The 17,900-nt window shown below is 37.9% G+C and overlaps 1 protein-coding gene across 3 annotated transcripts in view; it reads left to right on the forward strand.

Moving 5' to 3' along the window:
- The first annotated feature begins 2,076 nt into the window (after window positions 1-2,076).
- LOC131038920 (uncharacterized) overlaps window positions 2,077-17,900 on the forward strand; it is a 302,639-nt gene continuing 286,815 nt past the window's right edge. The window contains exon 1 of one of the 3 annotated variants that reach the window (XM_057971505.2): window positions 2,077-2,292. In XM_057971505.2, the coding sequence (XP_057827488.2) occupies window positions 2,212-2,292 (81 nt within the window). In that variant the 5' untranslated portion in view covers window positions 2,077-2,211. The remainder of the gene's footprint in view (window positions 2,293-17,900) is intronic. The other 2 variants (XM_057971504.2, XM_057971506.2) reach the window with 2 other exon arrangements.

Here is a 17,900-nt window from a genome sequence, read left to right on the forward strand (position 1 = left end):
TAAATATTAAAATCAAATAATAATAATAACAACAACAACAACAACAACAACAACAACAACAACAACAACAACAACAACAACAACAACAACAACAACAACAACAAGAACAACAATAACAACTAACAATAACAATAACAACAATAATAACAATAATAACTAACAATAATAACAACAACAATAATAATAATAATAATAATAATAATAATAATAATAATAATAATAATAATAATAATAATATATTTGGATTCAGATGGATGGACAAGCAACCTTGAGTGTTATTTTAACCCCATCCATTATATTCTTGATCCGCAGGATGAGACCATTGATTCAAAGGACAAGGAGGCTGCGGAGGCTCGGGTTGAGCAGGAGAGGAAGAAGAATTTCATTGCTGAGGCCTGGGAGGTATACCGCGTGGGAGTCATGAATCGTGACCTGGGGCCCTTTAGGAGATTGCTATACTCCACATATAATTGGTTCAATGCTGCTACGATGGTTCATGTGGTCGATATTGGGGCAAGATTGGAGCTCTAAGGAGCATAAGGCACAATACCATTGCCATCTCCCTTATCATTTGTTGCCCTTGGGGTACCATCTCGATCCTCAACTATTTTTTCCAAAAAGTAATGGTGGGGAGAAACCTCATTTCACTAGGGTTTAGGCTTTTTAGATTTGCGTTTGGCACATTGGTTTGCCATATGTCCAATTTGGAAACATTTGTGACACCTAAAGGGTATCCCTTCATAATCAATAAGTTGCTGCCAACAATCTTGGGCATATTTCAACATGGCTTTCTCAGGATATTCTCATGTCATGTCCATTTCCACTAGCACACAAGCATAAGTTGTATGTAGAAAGTTTAGAGAGCCTTCATGCACCACCAAAAACCTACCCAATGAATTGCCAATAGCCTTGAAGCAAGATTCAAACCAAAACTAAGAAGGCAAGTTCAACAATCTTACCCACGAAATTGGTACCTTGTTAAATGATTCCATTGTCGAGTTGAAAGTCAGATACCATGATTTTAACATAAGCAGGTGTAAATCCTTCCAACTCGACTGGTAGTCAAACAAAATCATGTTCTTGTCCTCCACCTTATCAAAGACTACCACAAAAAATCCTCATGTGCCTAGATATATTTGAATGTCCCCTTCAAGAATAAGACCCCAATTTTTTGTCACCCACTTATGCAATTCATCGAGACTCGGCCAAAACCCTTTAAATTTTCCAATCAAACATTATTTTGCAAAAAATCTCTCATTAGCTTCCATTTCATTCTCCATCTCCTTGTCTAAAGATCTTGTAATGACATTCATAGGTTTTCTTGGGTCCCCAACATTATCGCCATAACAACATTTTTTGCCATTAAAAAATCTCGACCCCAATGGTTTCCTACCTTGCCCCACCGACATATGCGACTTACAATTTCCAGATCTTACCCTCTCCACCCAAGAAGAGCACTCATCATCTTCAAGAAAGACCAACATTTCCAACCTGTCGATCTAGGAAAGCAAGGGTTCTGACGACCTTGGCCAAGGTATTTAGAAGAGCCTCTCCCTCCCGTCGCATGCCCATGCCCCTCCTCTCTTTTGCCTCCGAACACAGACTTCATTCGTTGCAACAAATTATGATCACACCAACCACAAATCCCTGACCCTTGCCACTGGTTTGTAGCATCAAATCTGCCCTTTGCCCTCACTAGAATTCTAGTTTGAGAGAAGGACTCAACATCCTTCGAAAACCCTTCATTTACAAGTAAAACACCATATTTTAAAATATATGTAACAAATAAAATAACTTAAAAAAAAAAAAAAAAAAACTCTTAAATGAATAAAAAATATTTTAAGTATTCAAAATACTTATCTATTATAAATAATAATTTTAACATAAACATCTTAAAAAAAAAAATCTCTATATCATTTCAAAATACTATATTTATTATCATAATATATATAAAACATAAAAATAATATAACACATTTTTTCCCCGATATAAAAATAATAATAATACATTTTAAACCAAAATTTTTTGGTTAGCGAGTTACCAACAAAATTGGTGGATAAAAAAAATTTGATCGGCCAATTTTTTTTTAATTATACAAGAGAAGGCAGGCTTAGCGCCACAAACTGAATATCTTTACCACAGGAAATTAAATGAAAAGAGGGTGATCACTGTATTGAAGGCAGTGGAACCCTAGCCAATTGCCTTCTCAAAATGGCTATGGCGGGGCATGCATTTGGTTTCTTCTATTCCAATTCCCCCGCCACTCGCTTTCGTTCAACTAAAACAAATTCTGTGAGTTAATTGCAGCCTTTCTTAATTTTAAGAACGAGATGATTATTTGATAACTTACATGGTAAATTGGTCTATGAAGAAATTCCATTTCGATTTTATATTTTTATTTGAGTATTTTGAACTGTGAAATGGTCAATTCAGTTTAAATTTGTTCCTTGTATGGTAAATTTACAAAGTTTTCAATACCGGAGGAAATTTTAGACGGCATTTCCTGTTCATTTGCAGGACTTTAATTTTAGCTATTTTTAAGAATTGTCTAATCTGGTTAATTACGTCATTGTAAACATTTTCCCTCAAAATTTTCATGAGACAAATTGAAAAAACGTTCAGAATGTATTTGTCAAATTTGAGCATAAATTTACTCAAATTTACAAAGTTCACCAAATTCTAGTGCTGAGATTGATGTTCACCCTCGCCAAATTTGTCTGCAGGGCTTAGGAAGCGTATTTTGTTTCTATAACCGTTCCAATTTTAAACAAAATCTCTTAGTTTACAGAGCCTACAAAGTGTATTTATTTCTCGCCAATATTGTTGCTATAGCTGTTCCAATTTTAAACGAAATCTCGTAACATTAATTAATTTTAGTGGTTCAAACAAATGCAATTTTATAGATAGATCGACAGAGGCATAGATAGATAGACAGAGATAGAGAGATAGACAGAGAGATAGACAGAGAGACAGACAAAGAGACAAATGGATAGAAAGAGAGACAAACACATAGACAGATTCGAAGATAGATAAACAAACATATACAATGGATAATTGTAAAATCATTGTAGTGCATATAGCCTAGGGAGTAACTTTATCATTATTTTAAATTTATAATATTAAGAAATATAAATGTTGGTCCGTTATCTTGTTCTGATAACTACATGAAGTTTTTGTTCGATTACTGACAACCTGAAATTCAGATTTCCTACAACGAAGAAAGGTCCATTTAAGGCCTAGAATATCTGGCTCCTTGTCCACTCAAGTATACTTAGACTACAGGGTGGCTTACAGCAGATTTAACCACCCTGGACCGTGTTCAGACTGGAGGGCACATATCCTATCCACTCGAGTGCGAAATATTCACTGTCAGGTCCTTCAAACGCATGAGAGCAAGAAAAGATATTCAATTCTTAACGAGAAAATTTAAGTGTAATTAGTAACTTTTAGTATTTGTGCTTTTTTCTTAAAGAATTTAACATGTAACTTTTACATTCTAAATTTTATGAATATAAGTATTTGCCGATTATCATACACATATACTTACAAAACAAGTTCTACTCTTATATTGTGTGTGGATTATTTGTAACATCTAACTAAACGGTCTCTATGGAGTCTGACAATTTACTTATTTTCTACGTTACCCCAAGTTTCCGGGACGGGGGACGGGGGGATGAGTTTTCAGGACGGCAAATTTTTTTGCCAAATTTGGGGACGGGGGAACGACAAAGGAGACGGCTATATAAAATATAGGGAAAATTTAAAATATATAGGAAAATTCTAAATGTTCATATGAAAACATGGATAAAGCATGCATCTATACATTATATTCATATGAAAACATGGATATAGCATGTGTATGATACTATGAAAACACTTTAGAATTCAAACATTGAACATACAACATTATCAATAGACTCAATACTCAATATGCACTCATAATTCAGAATTTCAATTCATTCACATTGTCAATATGCATATCATAATAGATATTAAAGAAATAACATACATAATGGAGCCTAATCAGACTCGGAGGTTAAATTTTCACTACTTCCATCAGCGCAGTTTCCCCCTATATTTTTTGACAGGGGTTTGGGGGCAGCGCCCCTTGCGCGCTCCCTGTCGCGATACAGGGCGGGGTCGAGGGGCAGCGCCCCGCGAGGCCAAAAATACTTTTATTATTTTATATAGGCGTTGGGTGATATTTTTCTATTGGCAAAAAACCCTTCATGAGATATTTCACTCCCTCAATTACACAAAAAACATCATTAAAAAAAAATGAAAATACGACTTTTTATTTTAATATTTTTCCCTAACCCTAGATGTGGGGGAAGTCTAGCCATCCCCGGGACGGCTGGGACGTCCCCAATCCGTCCCCAGCCGTCCTCGGGACGTACGGACGTCCCCCACAGCTAGGGAAGCCATCCCCCCGTTTCGGGGATGTCCCCTCAAAATTCTGACAATTTGGGGACGGGGAGGGGACGTCCCCTGGCCGTCCCCAAGTCCCCGAAACGTCCCTGGGATTGGGACGGGGGTTTTCAGGTAGGGGACGCGTCCCCGGGTTTCGTAGCTTATTTTCGGTATAATGAGAGCTTTTAGTTTTTATTTATTTGGACTGCTCATATGAAGCTTCATTTATCATCAAAATTATGTATGATACTTGGTAAATTTACAACTTTGAATTTATTTCTAGACATTGCTTCAACAAATCATTCGGAAGCTTAAGTCCATAAGTCCATGGATTAATCCTTGGATTTTCTTCTTGCGTAGGGTGTGCATATTCTATTGTCACAACCTCAAGCCTAGAACATCTTATGGATTACAAGTCATATTTGAGGGATTTGTATCGTAACGAAATCTCCAGAAATCCTTGTCTAAGTATGGCTCAATTTCATGTAGCTTTATAAAGAATGATAGCATTCTCAATGAGGATCAGACCCATACATATATTCTGGGTGTTTAGCTGTATATTTTTGGTTTATCTATTTTTCTAGTTAACAACCAATGCAGATGGTAGTTCTTTTTTTTGGTTTTATACAAACCTGATTATAGGCTCCAGTAACCAAAAACAAAAAAAACACGGCCAAAGGCCACCACTGTACAAAGAAATTACAAAAACCAATGAATGAATGAATGAAGGAATTTTAATGACGTCCAGGAGACCTAATGGTTTAAGGGACCAAGATGCACGAAGCTAGCCCACTTTCAGGTTCTTTTCCATGCTGGTTCTTCTCTTATGAATCTTGAGTAATAAACTCACTGTTTTGTGAAGCCTTGACTCTTCAAAAAGCTCATTCAGACTGTCCACCTTTAACTCATTATCAAATTCGAATATCTTTGTAAGCTGCACATTCCTTAATAAAATGCCACTCTGTCTCTACTGTCCTCTTGTTGCAAAAAGTGCACGTCCTTTCTTGCCAATCTTCTTTGGGTACCTTCCATCTATCCGTTTCGCATCTCAAATGGTGAGATCCTTTCCTTAGCTGTGCAATTAGAATTTTGGCCTTTGCATTAATCGTAGATCTCAAGTAAGCTTTTTCCCCATGTTCCCAAGTAGGATTAAATTCTTTAATATAGTAGGCTTTTTTTCTCCCTAGCTGTCTTGTCCACATGGTGCTCCTAAATTTCTCTAACACCCACTTTTTTATCTCCTCCTTGCTGCTAGGACAGTCATGTAAATTTATGTCCCACTTGTTCATCCACTTGTTATTTTGTTTCTTCCAAGTCTTTTTCCTACGGTTTAGGTCCTCTTCAACAACCAAATTGGGCCACCAATGTTTATCCATCTTTTATATCTTTTTTAAGTAGCATAACAGTCGAATGATGCCGAAGCCTCAATTGGGAACATACCCGCTTCCGCTAAAAGAACTTCATAAGGTGTCATCGATTTGACTTTGAGGTTGCTGGTGATAAGATGCTTTTGAATTTTTTCTATTTGCCTCCATTTGAGATTAGACATGCTATTCCCCCAAACTTCACATCCGTAAAGAACAACCGGCACCACTAATAAACCAAAAAGAGTTTTCTTAGTCTTCCAATCCCACAGCTCTGCTTTCCTACATTTGTTCTGAAGAAGGTTTACAGCTCTGCTTTCCTACACGCTATTCCCCCAAAGAAGTTTACACAGCCAGAAACAAACAGCCTGAGCTACACACGCCCGAAGCCACCAAACAATGAGGAACAACTGGCACAGCAAGAAACAGCCTAACTGTCCGGGGGGTGCTCGTTGATATCATCCTGCAACAGCTGACGAATATCAAATGGATAATTAGACCATCAAACTTGAACACTTTCTCCCATTCTAGCAAACAGACCCACACCAAAATTTGCAGCCCAGTTCACAACCTTATTTTCCAAGCTCATGATATGAGAGCATTTATAGTCAGCAAACGCTTGCAAGGAAGAATAGGCCATCCCCAAAACAGCCTTGAGACGCCAACTCATCACTTTCCTCCCATTGACAGCTCTACTAACTACCTTCGAATCTCCCTCCACCAAAAGTCTATTCCACTCCTGACTCCTAGCTAATTCCAAACCTTTAAGCAAAGCCCCCACCTCAGCCACGTTGTTAGATTCTACACCACAATCCATAGCAAAAAGACCCATCGGCTGTTCCTGCTCATCTTTGAAAACACCACCACTACCAGCCTGTTGGAATTGTTTGCCATTGATGTCAAAACAGAGATGTGCAGTTATTCTACAGATGGGAGATGTTTGTCACGAAAAGTAAGGAATTTCTAGAAGCTATCAATGAGATTATGGTCTAAACATTATAGTTTTAAGTTGGGCAAATAACATTCCCATGATTGATTATAATATGATGTTGTGGGAGTAAAATGATATTACTGATTTGATCATTGGGTCACTGTGGGGCTTTACATGCTGTGACTTTATATGAGGGGATGTCATTGAGACAGACTGAGAACGACACTCAAAATTCTCAGCACTGTTGTATAGACTCAAGTATCGGGTTTGATAATCTGGCATAGACTCTAATATTAGAGGTCAATCATATATACCTTGCAGAAGATATTCAGGTGTGGGGAATTGATATAATTGTTATTCATATAATCCGAGGATGCAAAACATGAACATCTATCAGGTTTTTCTGAAGAGTTTCTATCTTCAATGTTCCGTTTTTACACAGAGAGAAGAGTTCTTATATTGCCACAAAGAAATTATTATTACCGCTATCTGAAGCATAAACTGAGTCTGGCAAACACACTACAAGTATTGAATATCTTCTTCATATTGATACACCTATCAGAATTTTCAAACATGGACGACATCCTGAAGTTTGCTGTTGAAGACGATACTGGTATCTTCTATATCGAACAGAGATATTAATATATCTTTCTGTTATAGTATTGCTAACTGTCATGGGTAACTATATTTTGTCAGTTGCATTTGTGTAATATGAACAGCGACATAGAAGAGATTTAGAAGAGCGACGTTTATGTCTGGAGGTTGAAGTTTGTTAAAATAAGTGTTTTGTTGTTGTTGCTTTAGTTATAACTGTGTAAAAAGTTATAAACAACTATTTCTCCTAACTGTTCACCCGATAAAAGATAGCACTTAACGAAAGTGGTTTTTTGATGAAATGTGTGGGTGTATATGTGGAAATCATACAGGTTTGATAAAAAAGAAAATTATAAATGTATGAGCGATAGGTATGAAAGGAATGTGAAGGGTCGATGAAAAGAATTAGTGTAATGTGAAATTCCTGAACAGAGACTTATCATAAAAGCCAGATGAAATTGCTGATACAAAGTGTAATAGAGATGAAGAAAGTTTGATTGGAGACTATTTGGAGAAATCCATGCTGTGATCAGAAATGTGAGGAAGGAGTATTTGCAGAGATCAGAGATCTGAAGTTTTGATCCTGGTATAAGAAAATAAAACTTTTACAAAGAACATGCTGTGGGTGGTAACATTTATTGATGTTTGATTCAGATCAGATTTATATTGTTCAGTTTGCACTTAGTTTGCAGAAGGACTCTTACAGATATCTGAAGTTCGTTTATATTCAGATTGTAATTATTTGCTTACATGTTCCAAAAGTTGTAAAAAGAAATTTCAAATCAGTTGTAACTTCTTGTTGTAAAAGTTAGTGCTTTAAGAATACTGGATTGGTGCTCAGGTTGTTAAGTGGGTGATGGATGAGTTGGTGCTCTTAGGGGCTTGGTGACTCCTTAGGGTTGGTGCCCTTAATTATTGTAATTGGATTTATTTGTGAGGCTGGATTAGGACAGTAGATCCTAGCAGCGTTTCTCACCGTGGTTTTTTCCATTGTGGATTTCTAGGTAAAATATTGTGCATTGTATTTGTTGTGCGGTTGTATCTCTTTCTGCATTCAGTTTCAATTTCTTTCAGTTTTCAGATTGAAGGTTGACAAGTATTGTTAAAGGTTTAAATTGATTTAGGGTTAAAAGTTTTTTTATCTACTACTGATTCACCCCCCCCTGGTCTCAGTAGTAAAACTACACCACAATCCATAGGAAAAAGACCCACCGGCTGTCCCTGCTCATTTTTGAAAACACCACCACTACCAGCCTCCCCTGGGTTACCCTTAACCGCCCCATCAACATTTTGTCTCCCATAGCATTTGGGATTGGCTTGGTTAAATGAATGTATAGGCTAAGACTATTAGGGTGTGGTTTCCAAGTTGCATATGCTCTTGGATTTTTGAATCTAGGCTAAGACCCAAGGAAAGGAAAATTTAAATTTGTATACTATATTATTAATGCATAGGGAGCAATCCCCTAGACTGCAATCTATGTATCAGAAAAAAAAGGGCAAAATGAAAGGAAGAAATAGGAACAACTTAAAAAATTACAAAAGATACTGGAAAAGAAATGAAACCAACAAAGGAGAGACATGAGTGCCTTGGAGGATCAATGATGAAAAAGAAAGGAATATTAGAGAGGGAAGAATGAAAGAAAGGATGCAAACAACCTAGCAAAGAGAATTAAGAGAAAGAGGAGGAAAATGAAAATGCCAAGAGGAAAGGATACAAAAGTGAAACAAAAATAGTATCAGAGAAGCTACAAAAGGTTAAAGGAGGCCTAAAGAGGAGAGAGAGCAAGTCTTACGGTAGAAGGGATAGGGAATGAAAAAAGTAGAGGTTGAAGGAGCGAAGTGAAACATGGTTGAGGGGAGAAGTGATAACAAGGGGGGAAGGAAAAGGAACAATTTGAGGAGAAATAAGGTCAACAATAGAAAGAGGGAAGGGAAGTCAACTTGTGTTAGAAAGTAGAATGACCACTTTTGAGAGAGGTAAGTATTGGGTGCCATGAGAAACTTAAAATCCAACCATCATTGCATTTATGGCTAAGTGTGTGCCTATTAATTTCAACCACCTCCTTCATCTTTCATCTAAAGTTCTCTTTCACTAGGATTTGAGTCTCCTTTAAGAAAATGTGGTGCTTTTTGTTGAAAGAGTGTTAAGTTAGGGCAGATTTTTGATTTCTCTCATGTCTAAAGTTAGCATCATGTTCTTTAGTCCTCATGTTGATTGAGGTACTGGTTTCATTGATATATGGGGCATTGCGTGAGTATTCGATCTTATTAACCCTTGAGTTGTGTAGGAGTTCAATGGGATCTTTGAAGGAATGTACGAGGCTTCTTATGGTTGTAAGTGGTTGGAAAGAACACCTCTTGCCTTTTCTCAGAAGGATTTTGGAGATTTTGTTTGAGATGCCTTCCACACAGGGATAGTAGCAACATGGACATCTAATGAGAAATCATTACTCTTGGGAGAGGTATTATGAGTTTTAACTTGTTTAAATGTTCTATAAATGGGTTTAGGCTTGTGCCATTGAGTTAGAAAAATCCTTATAAGATGAGCAATTTATTGAGCAATATTTCCCTCAATGCAAATTTGGAAAGCTCTAGTGGCAAGAGTTTTTAGGAGGCTTGCCTTTTAGGCTGGGTGGTGGTGGGAAGACACATGAAGGTGAAGGTCTATGTGCTTGGTTTTTCAATAAAAACAATGGGAAATGGATCCATCTAGTTTTTTGAGGCGAAGAATGTCAAGGAAGGGGATTTGGTTGTCATGTTCAATTTTGTCGATGAACTGAATGCTTTCAAAAATATTGGTTATGAGGGAGTGAGATTCTTCAAATATCTCTAGACCATGTTGCCAACAAAGGTTTTTGTCATTTGCGTATAATTTTTAAAATAGAGGTCTAATCTAGAAAGAGTAGAGAATTGTTTCTTCAAAATATTTCATGAAAAGTTTGGCATCAATAGCAGAAAGAGGGAATCTCATGTCCAAACCAAAAGATTGCTCATAGACAACCACTTGAAAATGAAGAATGTGGATTTTAAATACAAATCCACTAAGGAAGTTGTCTCACCATCCAACTTATGCGTCACAATTTCAATAGTTGCATCAACCGAGAATTTGGTGAAGAGAGAGATGTCATCAAAGCTAACTAGGATATCATCCTCCTCATCTCTTTTGTCCTTGATAAATTTAAAGAAGTTTGAGGAGCCCTTTGTTGAGTTTTGATCAGATTATTATAGGCAGGTAATTTTAAATTTTAATAATGCTTTGATCTCAATCACAAATGAATATTAATCTGTTGATGAATATCTTCACCCAATGAACAATCTATCTGAGATATATTGAGGCTTTGATAAGCAATGAAGTATAACTGATCTGCTGTAGGTATATACTTCAATTCTTATCTATCAACTATAGCCATCTATTATTAGAGTTATCCAATGTTGTGTGATTGATCTGTAATCAATACTTATAATTTGCTGATGTTGAAATACAATCTGGTTGCCTCCGTGTTCTGTATTTATATATTCGATATGTTATAGATCTGATATTGCTCACCGTATATGCTATCCGTTCCTTATCAGTTGAATTCAGTCAGATGTGCTATCATGTATTAATCTCCGATGCAGGTATAACAATTAATATGCATCGATCGGTGATGTTGTCAAGAGTCGTCTCTCTTTGGAGAGATATGATAGTCACAAGATATTGCACCCATTCACTAAGGGTGGCGGACAAGACATTAGTCGTCATAAACACAAGTTAATTTAAATAGTCAATCGGTTATACCGATTAACAAATTCATTATTTTGTTTATTAACTTCTTATTAAGCATGCACATTAGAACTCCACAAAAGTATAAGGCATGATATATAAATAATTGAAATGTGAAATGTGTAAGGCCAATAGGCCATTCACGCATTTTGATTTGCAGAGTCGGCTAGAAGGAGACCGATTGATGCTATATTATCAACACTCCCTCTTAGCTAGGGAGGAATCCTTCTTGATTTCGACAAGTCATATCACCTCACCGTGATATCTCATCACCTCATCGTGATGTTTGACCACAATGGCTACATCCATATGTGGAAAGGAAAGATATCACTTCACCGTGATATCATGGCTCCTTCATAGATCTCACCTCACCGTGATATCAACCATCATGGCTTATATATAGATATCTCCTCACGTAATATCCACTATTATGGCTTATCCATAGATATCACCTCACGTGATATACACCATTATGGCTTATCCATAGATATCACCTCACGAGATATCAACATTATTGTGAGATCGTCACCTCATAATGATGGGAAGATGCACAAGTGTTCATCATTATGAGATCATCACCTCACAATGATATTCACCATGGCTCATACAGAGGGTAAACACACAAGTACAAGAAAATCACCACAGACTCTCTCACGTAGTGTTGTCATGGCGTCACACACATGACATCCACCATGAACCATATCAGAGGGTGGAGATAAGGGCTTTCACCTTAAGTCTCTCTCAAAGAGAAATGTATTAACAAGAGTTTACACTTTAAACATCTTATAAAGAGAAGAATACATTAGTATAAAAATATAAACAAATCAATGATGCTGAGACTCAATCTCAGCTAGGGCTTAATTCACCACCATACCAAGCTTACCTCGAAAGTACACAACTTTATTTTGGAGAGAGGTTTGGTGAGAGTGTCTGTCGTCTGCTCATCAATACTAATGTATCTTAACTTAATAGCATTCCTTTCCATCGTGTCTCTAACATAATCACATGCTTTGACCTTTCATGAAATACAAGGTTGGAGTCTGCATCACTCTTGGTGTATTTCAAGCTCACCAAGTATTCATCTATCCAGGAATATAATGACCTAGGAGTCAGCATAAAGGCCATGGGACTCCATCCCATGAATCATATTCCTTTGACTGATCACTAGAGAAACCATCTTGACATGGTCCACTCCCTCTGAACCAATATGACCAAGATCCTCGGATATCAATCAAAGGACATCCTCTTAGCTGTTCCCTCTGTCACGGAAGCATCCCTTGCTCACACGGTCCCAATCATGGAAGATATCTTGCTTCAGGAAACTCTCATCATTTGGTATGATCCTCATACGGCTGGAAGTGCTAGATCCAAAACCACCATGGATCTACTGTCATAAGATCGAGCCCTAGGTAGTGTTGACGTGTATTTTGTACACAATCATACACAGAATAAAATACCCAAGGGTACCTTATCCTCTCTTGAATAAAGTCTCTGATTGCTGAAGATGTCGCAAAAAGGATCAATCAGGGTGACTCCAATGTTCTTTTATGTAGGGTCTCTACGTGTGGATAAGCACCAGTGGTCGTTGTGATTGCTGTTTCATCAAGGGGACTTACGTATCCGAATTGCAGGAACAAGATTTCCTAATACTAATGAATTCCAAAAAAGATCAAAAGGGTAGGGTTTGCAAGAGGTAAACTCTAATCTAATCGTAAGAATGACTCAATGCGGGTAGGACTTGGTAAGATTCTACCAACTTCAGTATTGCCATGAAATAACAACTCAATTGAAATTGATGCGATCTTCTAAGGTAACAAATGATCTTTCAATTCATCAAGGATCATGAACACTACCACAAAGGCACATATCCAAAGTTCAATGACGATTGAAGGTTTAAGTAATTCAAGTCTATCCAGTTGACCACACAAGGCGTTCCTACAATCAGTAAGAAGCTAGTGGTTTGGAATGTGAATCTCACCAAAGATCAAGCCCAACACTTAGTCCTTCAAACTTAAATACTATTTTGACTGAGAATGATTCAAGAAAGTAAACAACCATGAAGATAACCACAAGAATTGCAATAAAACACCATAACTTCAATATTTTATTGATCTCAAAGCCATCATAAACAACAATTGTTTGAAATTCCTTCTTCAAAGCTCAATCTTGCTACAAAATAACTTGCTTCTCAAAAACTCTAACTATTTCTTATTGCTCTCTCTGAATTCTATATCTATCTATCTATCTATATATCAAAATGAAAATGAATGAGGGTATAAATAGCATCCTCAATTACAATGAACGGTCCAGATCAAAAGAAGATCAATGGCCAAGATTATGACACCTAAACCCTAATTAGGGTTTATTACAAATAGCCCCCTTTTTATTGAACAATATTAAATGCATAGCCAAAATATTAAATTTGGCACAAAAACCTAGGAAACATAGACCAATGAAAATTAAGGTGCCACATCATCTATAACAACCTTTCTTCTAGAATCTGATTCCCTTTGCAATGCTCTTTCTTAGCATATGCAATGAATCTAGACACGATTCCTTCGATCTCAGCAATTGGAATCTCGGGAAGATTCCTCATTCGTTCCTCCAAGTGGATGACCTGATCGAAAGCTTTGAGAAGAGCAGCGTCCCATCCAGGTTCAAGTTCCTTGATTTTCTCAATCAAGAGCATGGTAGCAAACATCTGATCCCGTTGCTCATCTGTAATAACATTCTCATCTTTGCAAAAGATGACCTTGACCCTATCTTCTAATTCTTGCAAATCCACATCTGTCTCAACTGCAATCCTCCTGCCAAGAATAGTACATAATACTTCAAACACTTTGTCCTGGATCGGATGGATAATCTCTTCAACTTGATTGCATTTGTTATTGATGTCCTCAAAAAGGACTTCCTTCATCTGGAGTAAAGTTGACCATTGGAGTAAACTATGAGGTCCTCCATCCATTATCTTTTCTTGCGTTAGGACCTTCCTTGATGTTTGTCTGATTACTTGCAGGATAGGAATGATAACATCCTTAGTATGAGCAAACGCAGCTACAGTTATCACTAGGTTGTGGATGATCTCAAGAACCTGAATAGCCCGATGAATAGTCTGCATCATTCTTGTTGCAAATTCAATAGCAACTGTATGGGATTTGTCAATCCAAGAGCTCATAAGCTGGACCAAACTCTTGACTCTCTCTGCCTCACCAATTGATTCAAAGGGAAGTGCCTGTGCAGGAGATACTGCTGGATCCTGACGCCTCAAAGGCTGATTGAGATGGCTAAAGTAGCCTCTCCAAGCACTGACCTCTCACTCAAGCTTTCTATTCTTTTCCATTTCTTCTCTAAGCTTGTCTTTAAGTGCTTCAAATGAATCAGTGGCATCATCCAACGTCTGCTCGGCTGTGAGTGGACCAAGCTCAAATGTCTCTACATCATATTCCTCCGCAAGGATTTCACCTTCATACTTGTCCACTGCTGGTGTAGCTATCTGTAATTTCCTGGATCCTGTCTCATCTCTGATCATCTTGGACATCTTAGTGGCTTTCCTCTTTTCTGTCACTTCCTGAGAATTTCCAACAAGGCTCTCTAAATCAATCACATTATCTTCGTCCTCGATTACAATCACCCTTGTTAGTCTCTCCTTTAACCAATCTGGAATGGCAGATCTTGTTTCTCTAACTTGTATCTCCTTAGGCAATGTTTCTTCTTCTCTGAGAGGAGATGTCATTTCGTCATTATTCTTGTCTTCATGTAGCTCATTGACTTGACTTGACGAACGTTGAGGTGCCTGTCCTTCTTCCTGTTTATCGTTCTGTACCATTGATTCCATAGATTCTTCCATTTCAAGTGTCCTCTTCTCTTGTCGAGAAGATGTGCCGGATGAACGATCTCTATTGGCTTCTTGCTTCTTCTTGGAGGATTCTCTTTTCTCAGGTCTCTCCTTTCTCTTCGATCCTCTAGGATGCGGATTGCCTTCACTTACGCTTCGAAGGTTGCCCTTGCTTGTGTTTCTAGGATTAGGATTACCTTCATTCACACTTGCTCCTCCTTCTCCTGGTCTTTCCTCCAAAGTAAAAGTCATAGATATGCCGTGCTCTCTCAACTTTTGATGTTGCACATCAACCCATCTGCGAGTACAAGACAAAACTGGAGCCATCAAGGCATCTAGATCCAAACTTTCAGGTTCATTCCAATCTAGCCTCACTGCTTTGCTTTCTCGATCATAAGATGATTGGAGATGTCTGCCACTGTCTTGAGCTTGGTCGGCCACTCTATAAATTTTGCATTTCCTGATAAAGTCTAAAGGCAATCTGGAATGCATCTTTCTTTTTACTTCAAGATCATCTGAGAGATTCATCACAAAATCCTCTATCTGAGGTTCATGTCTGTATTTCCTTCCGACTGTCTCTTCTATATACCCATAAGGATCGAAACTCTCTCTCATGGCAAAGAATGAAAATGAATATAAAGCTAACTCCTTTTCTGCATCATCCATGGCTAGAGCATTAGGACATACCTCAACTGAATTTCCTAGTATGATAGGAACAGGAACTCCATTTCCATGCCTGTGTCTGAATGCCTTCGCATAAGCTGCCAACTGTCTAGTTACCTCAAGTAACACTATTCTGTCTGTCGGATATCTCGGCAACATATAGGGAGGTGAAGGACATCCATGAACTCTAATATATGTAAACTTCTGAAATTGGATGAACCAAGCACCGTACCTCTTTACAAGCTCTTGTGCATCTTGAGATAGCCGATTGTGAATCCCGCCTTGCAATGTCCTGGTGATGTTCATCGTGAAGGTATCATTGACTAACTTGTAGTCACTTCTTGGAGGATGATGCAAATGAACATAGGAATCACAAACTCTGACTTCCCCGGGCCCTCTTCCGATCGCTCCTCTGTGAGGCAGTCCTGCATATTCGAAACTCCTGATCAAGGCATATATGATGTATGAACTCATGTAGAAAGACTTGGTAGCCTTCAGTCTTCTTAACTGCATGTCCAAGCAATGGCTAATCATTCTAGCCCAATGAATTGTTCCTTTTCCTTGAACTATTACTTGGATGAAGTAGAACATCCATTTCTCAAAATAGAAGGCTTGAGGAGCCCCTGTAACTCGGTTAAGTAATGTTATCAAATCTCTGTACTCCTCCTGGAAGTCGATCCTATGTGGTGTGTTCGGAATCTTGCTCAGGCGAGGACGACTCTTGAGTAACCAATTCTTGTTGATGATGCTCAAGCAAGTGTCTGGATCATCTTCGTACATGGACCTGGCTCCTTCTAAGCTTTTATAAATCATATCTCTGTGCTCTGGCAGGTGAAGAGCTTCACTGATGGCCTCCTCTGAAAGATAAGCCAAACTGTTTCCTTCCTTGGACACGATCGATCTAGACTGTGGATCGTAATGGCGAGCACACTCGATCATCAACTCATGGCATTGGATTGCTGGAGGGAAGCCGGCCGCCTTGATAATGCCACTTTCAATTATTCTCCTTGCGACAGGTGATGGTTTGCCAATGTAGGGGACCTCTCGAAACTTCTTCACACTGAAGTTTCCCAAGTTGGTATCTCCAATGTTGCTCCATTTAGACACGATCTTGGTCTCTAATTCTTCATTCTTCTGATCTTCCTTCATGAGGGTTGGACGACTGGTAGATGCTCCTGCCTTCGGGGTCGCCATCGTGACACCTACACAACATTTCATAATGAGTAATAGATTTTGCAATATAGAAATATAGACTAGATTAAAGATTGAATTTAGGAAACTTCATGATAAATCTTTGAATTATCATTTCCTAAATATAACGATGCAATTTTGGAATTCAAGATTCAAAATTCAAAATTCAAAATTGAGGCTAGGACGATTCAAAATTCAAAATTTGGACAATGGAGATCTTGCCATACCTTTCTTGAGAACTAACTCTAAAAAGATGCAAAATTAGGAAATTCGCCTAGGCAAAATGAAGATAGGGGTCTTCAATGCGAGCTTCTCCTAGCCAATGCGCCTCCTTTATCAACTTCACCACCTTGGGGTCTTCAACGCCTTAAGGGAAAATTCGCTCCAACTCTAACCACAAACAAAGTTCGCACTCCACCTTGGATGGAAATTTCGCTCCTTTCCTTGGACAAAATTCGCTCCTTTTATTGCTCTTCCAAATTCGCATGCAACAATGATTGAATGATGGTTTAAAATGCTTGAAAGTACCCTTCTTATATAGGCGCTCACCTCCTTAATTGCACATAGGCCGACTTTTGAAAATAAGGCAAATAATAAATAAAATTTAAATAAAATGGAGGCCGACTTTTGTAAAAATATGGAAATATAATCCCAAGCACTCTCCCTTTTATTTAATAAATGCCTTTGTAATTAATAATTTCGATTTTTTAAAAGGCCCAATCAATCATTAAATGCCTTATGCGCTATTTTTTTAAATGCCATTTTAATTAAATATTTCAAAGTTTATCGAATTTTAGCATTTAATGAATTTCAAAATTTATTGGCGCCAAGACATGAGAGATATAAGGGATACTAACCACATCGCTCTGGTCCCTAGGAGAGGGACAGGAGCGCCTTAGCCAACTTGGATTGATTTTCACGTTCAAAGTCACTTCCCTTACGTCCAAACAGGGATCTTCATTTGTAACTTGGAGTTTGATCTATTCAATTTTTGAAATGAATGCCTCTTAGACTATTTTCGCCCTGGTCCCTTGGTGAGGGACAGGAGCGATTTTTGCTTTTACTCCATGGTCCTTGTCTTTTGAATCGCCAAATCAACTTGCGAGGTAGGCAATGATCATCCTTGTTTGTTCTACGCATGCCAATCTT

The sequence above is a fragment of the Cryptomeria japonica genome, chromosome 3 (genome assembly GCF_030272615.1).
Source record: "Cryptomeria japonica chromosome 3, Sugi_1.0, whole genome shotgun sequence".
Classification (NCBI taxonomy): domain Eukaryota; kingdom Viridiplantae; phylum Streptophyta; class Pinopsida; order Cupressales; family Cupressaceae; genus Cryptomeria; species Cryptomeria japonica.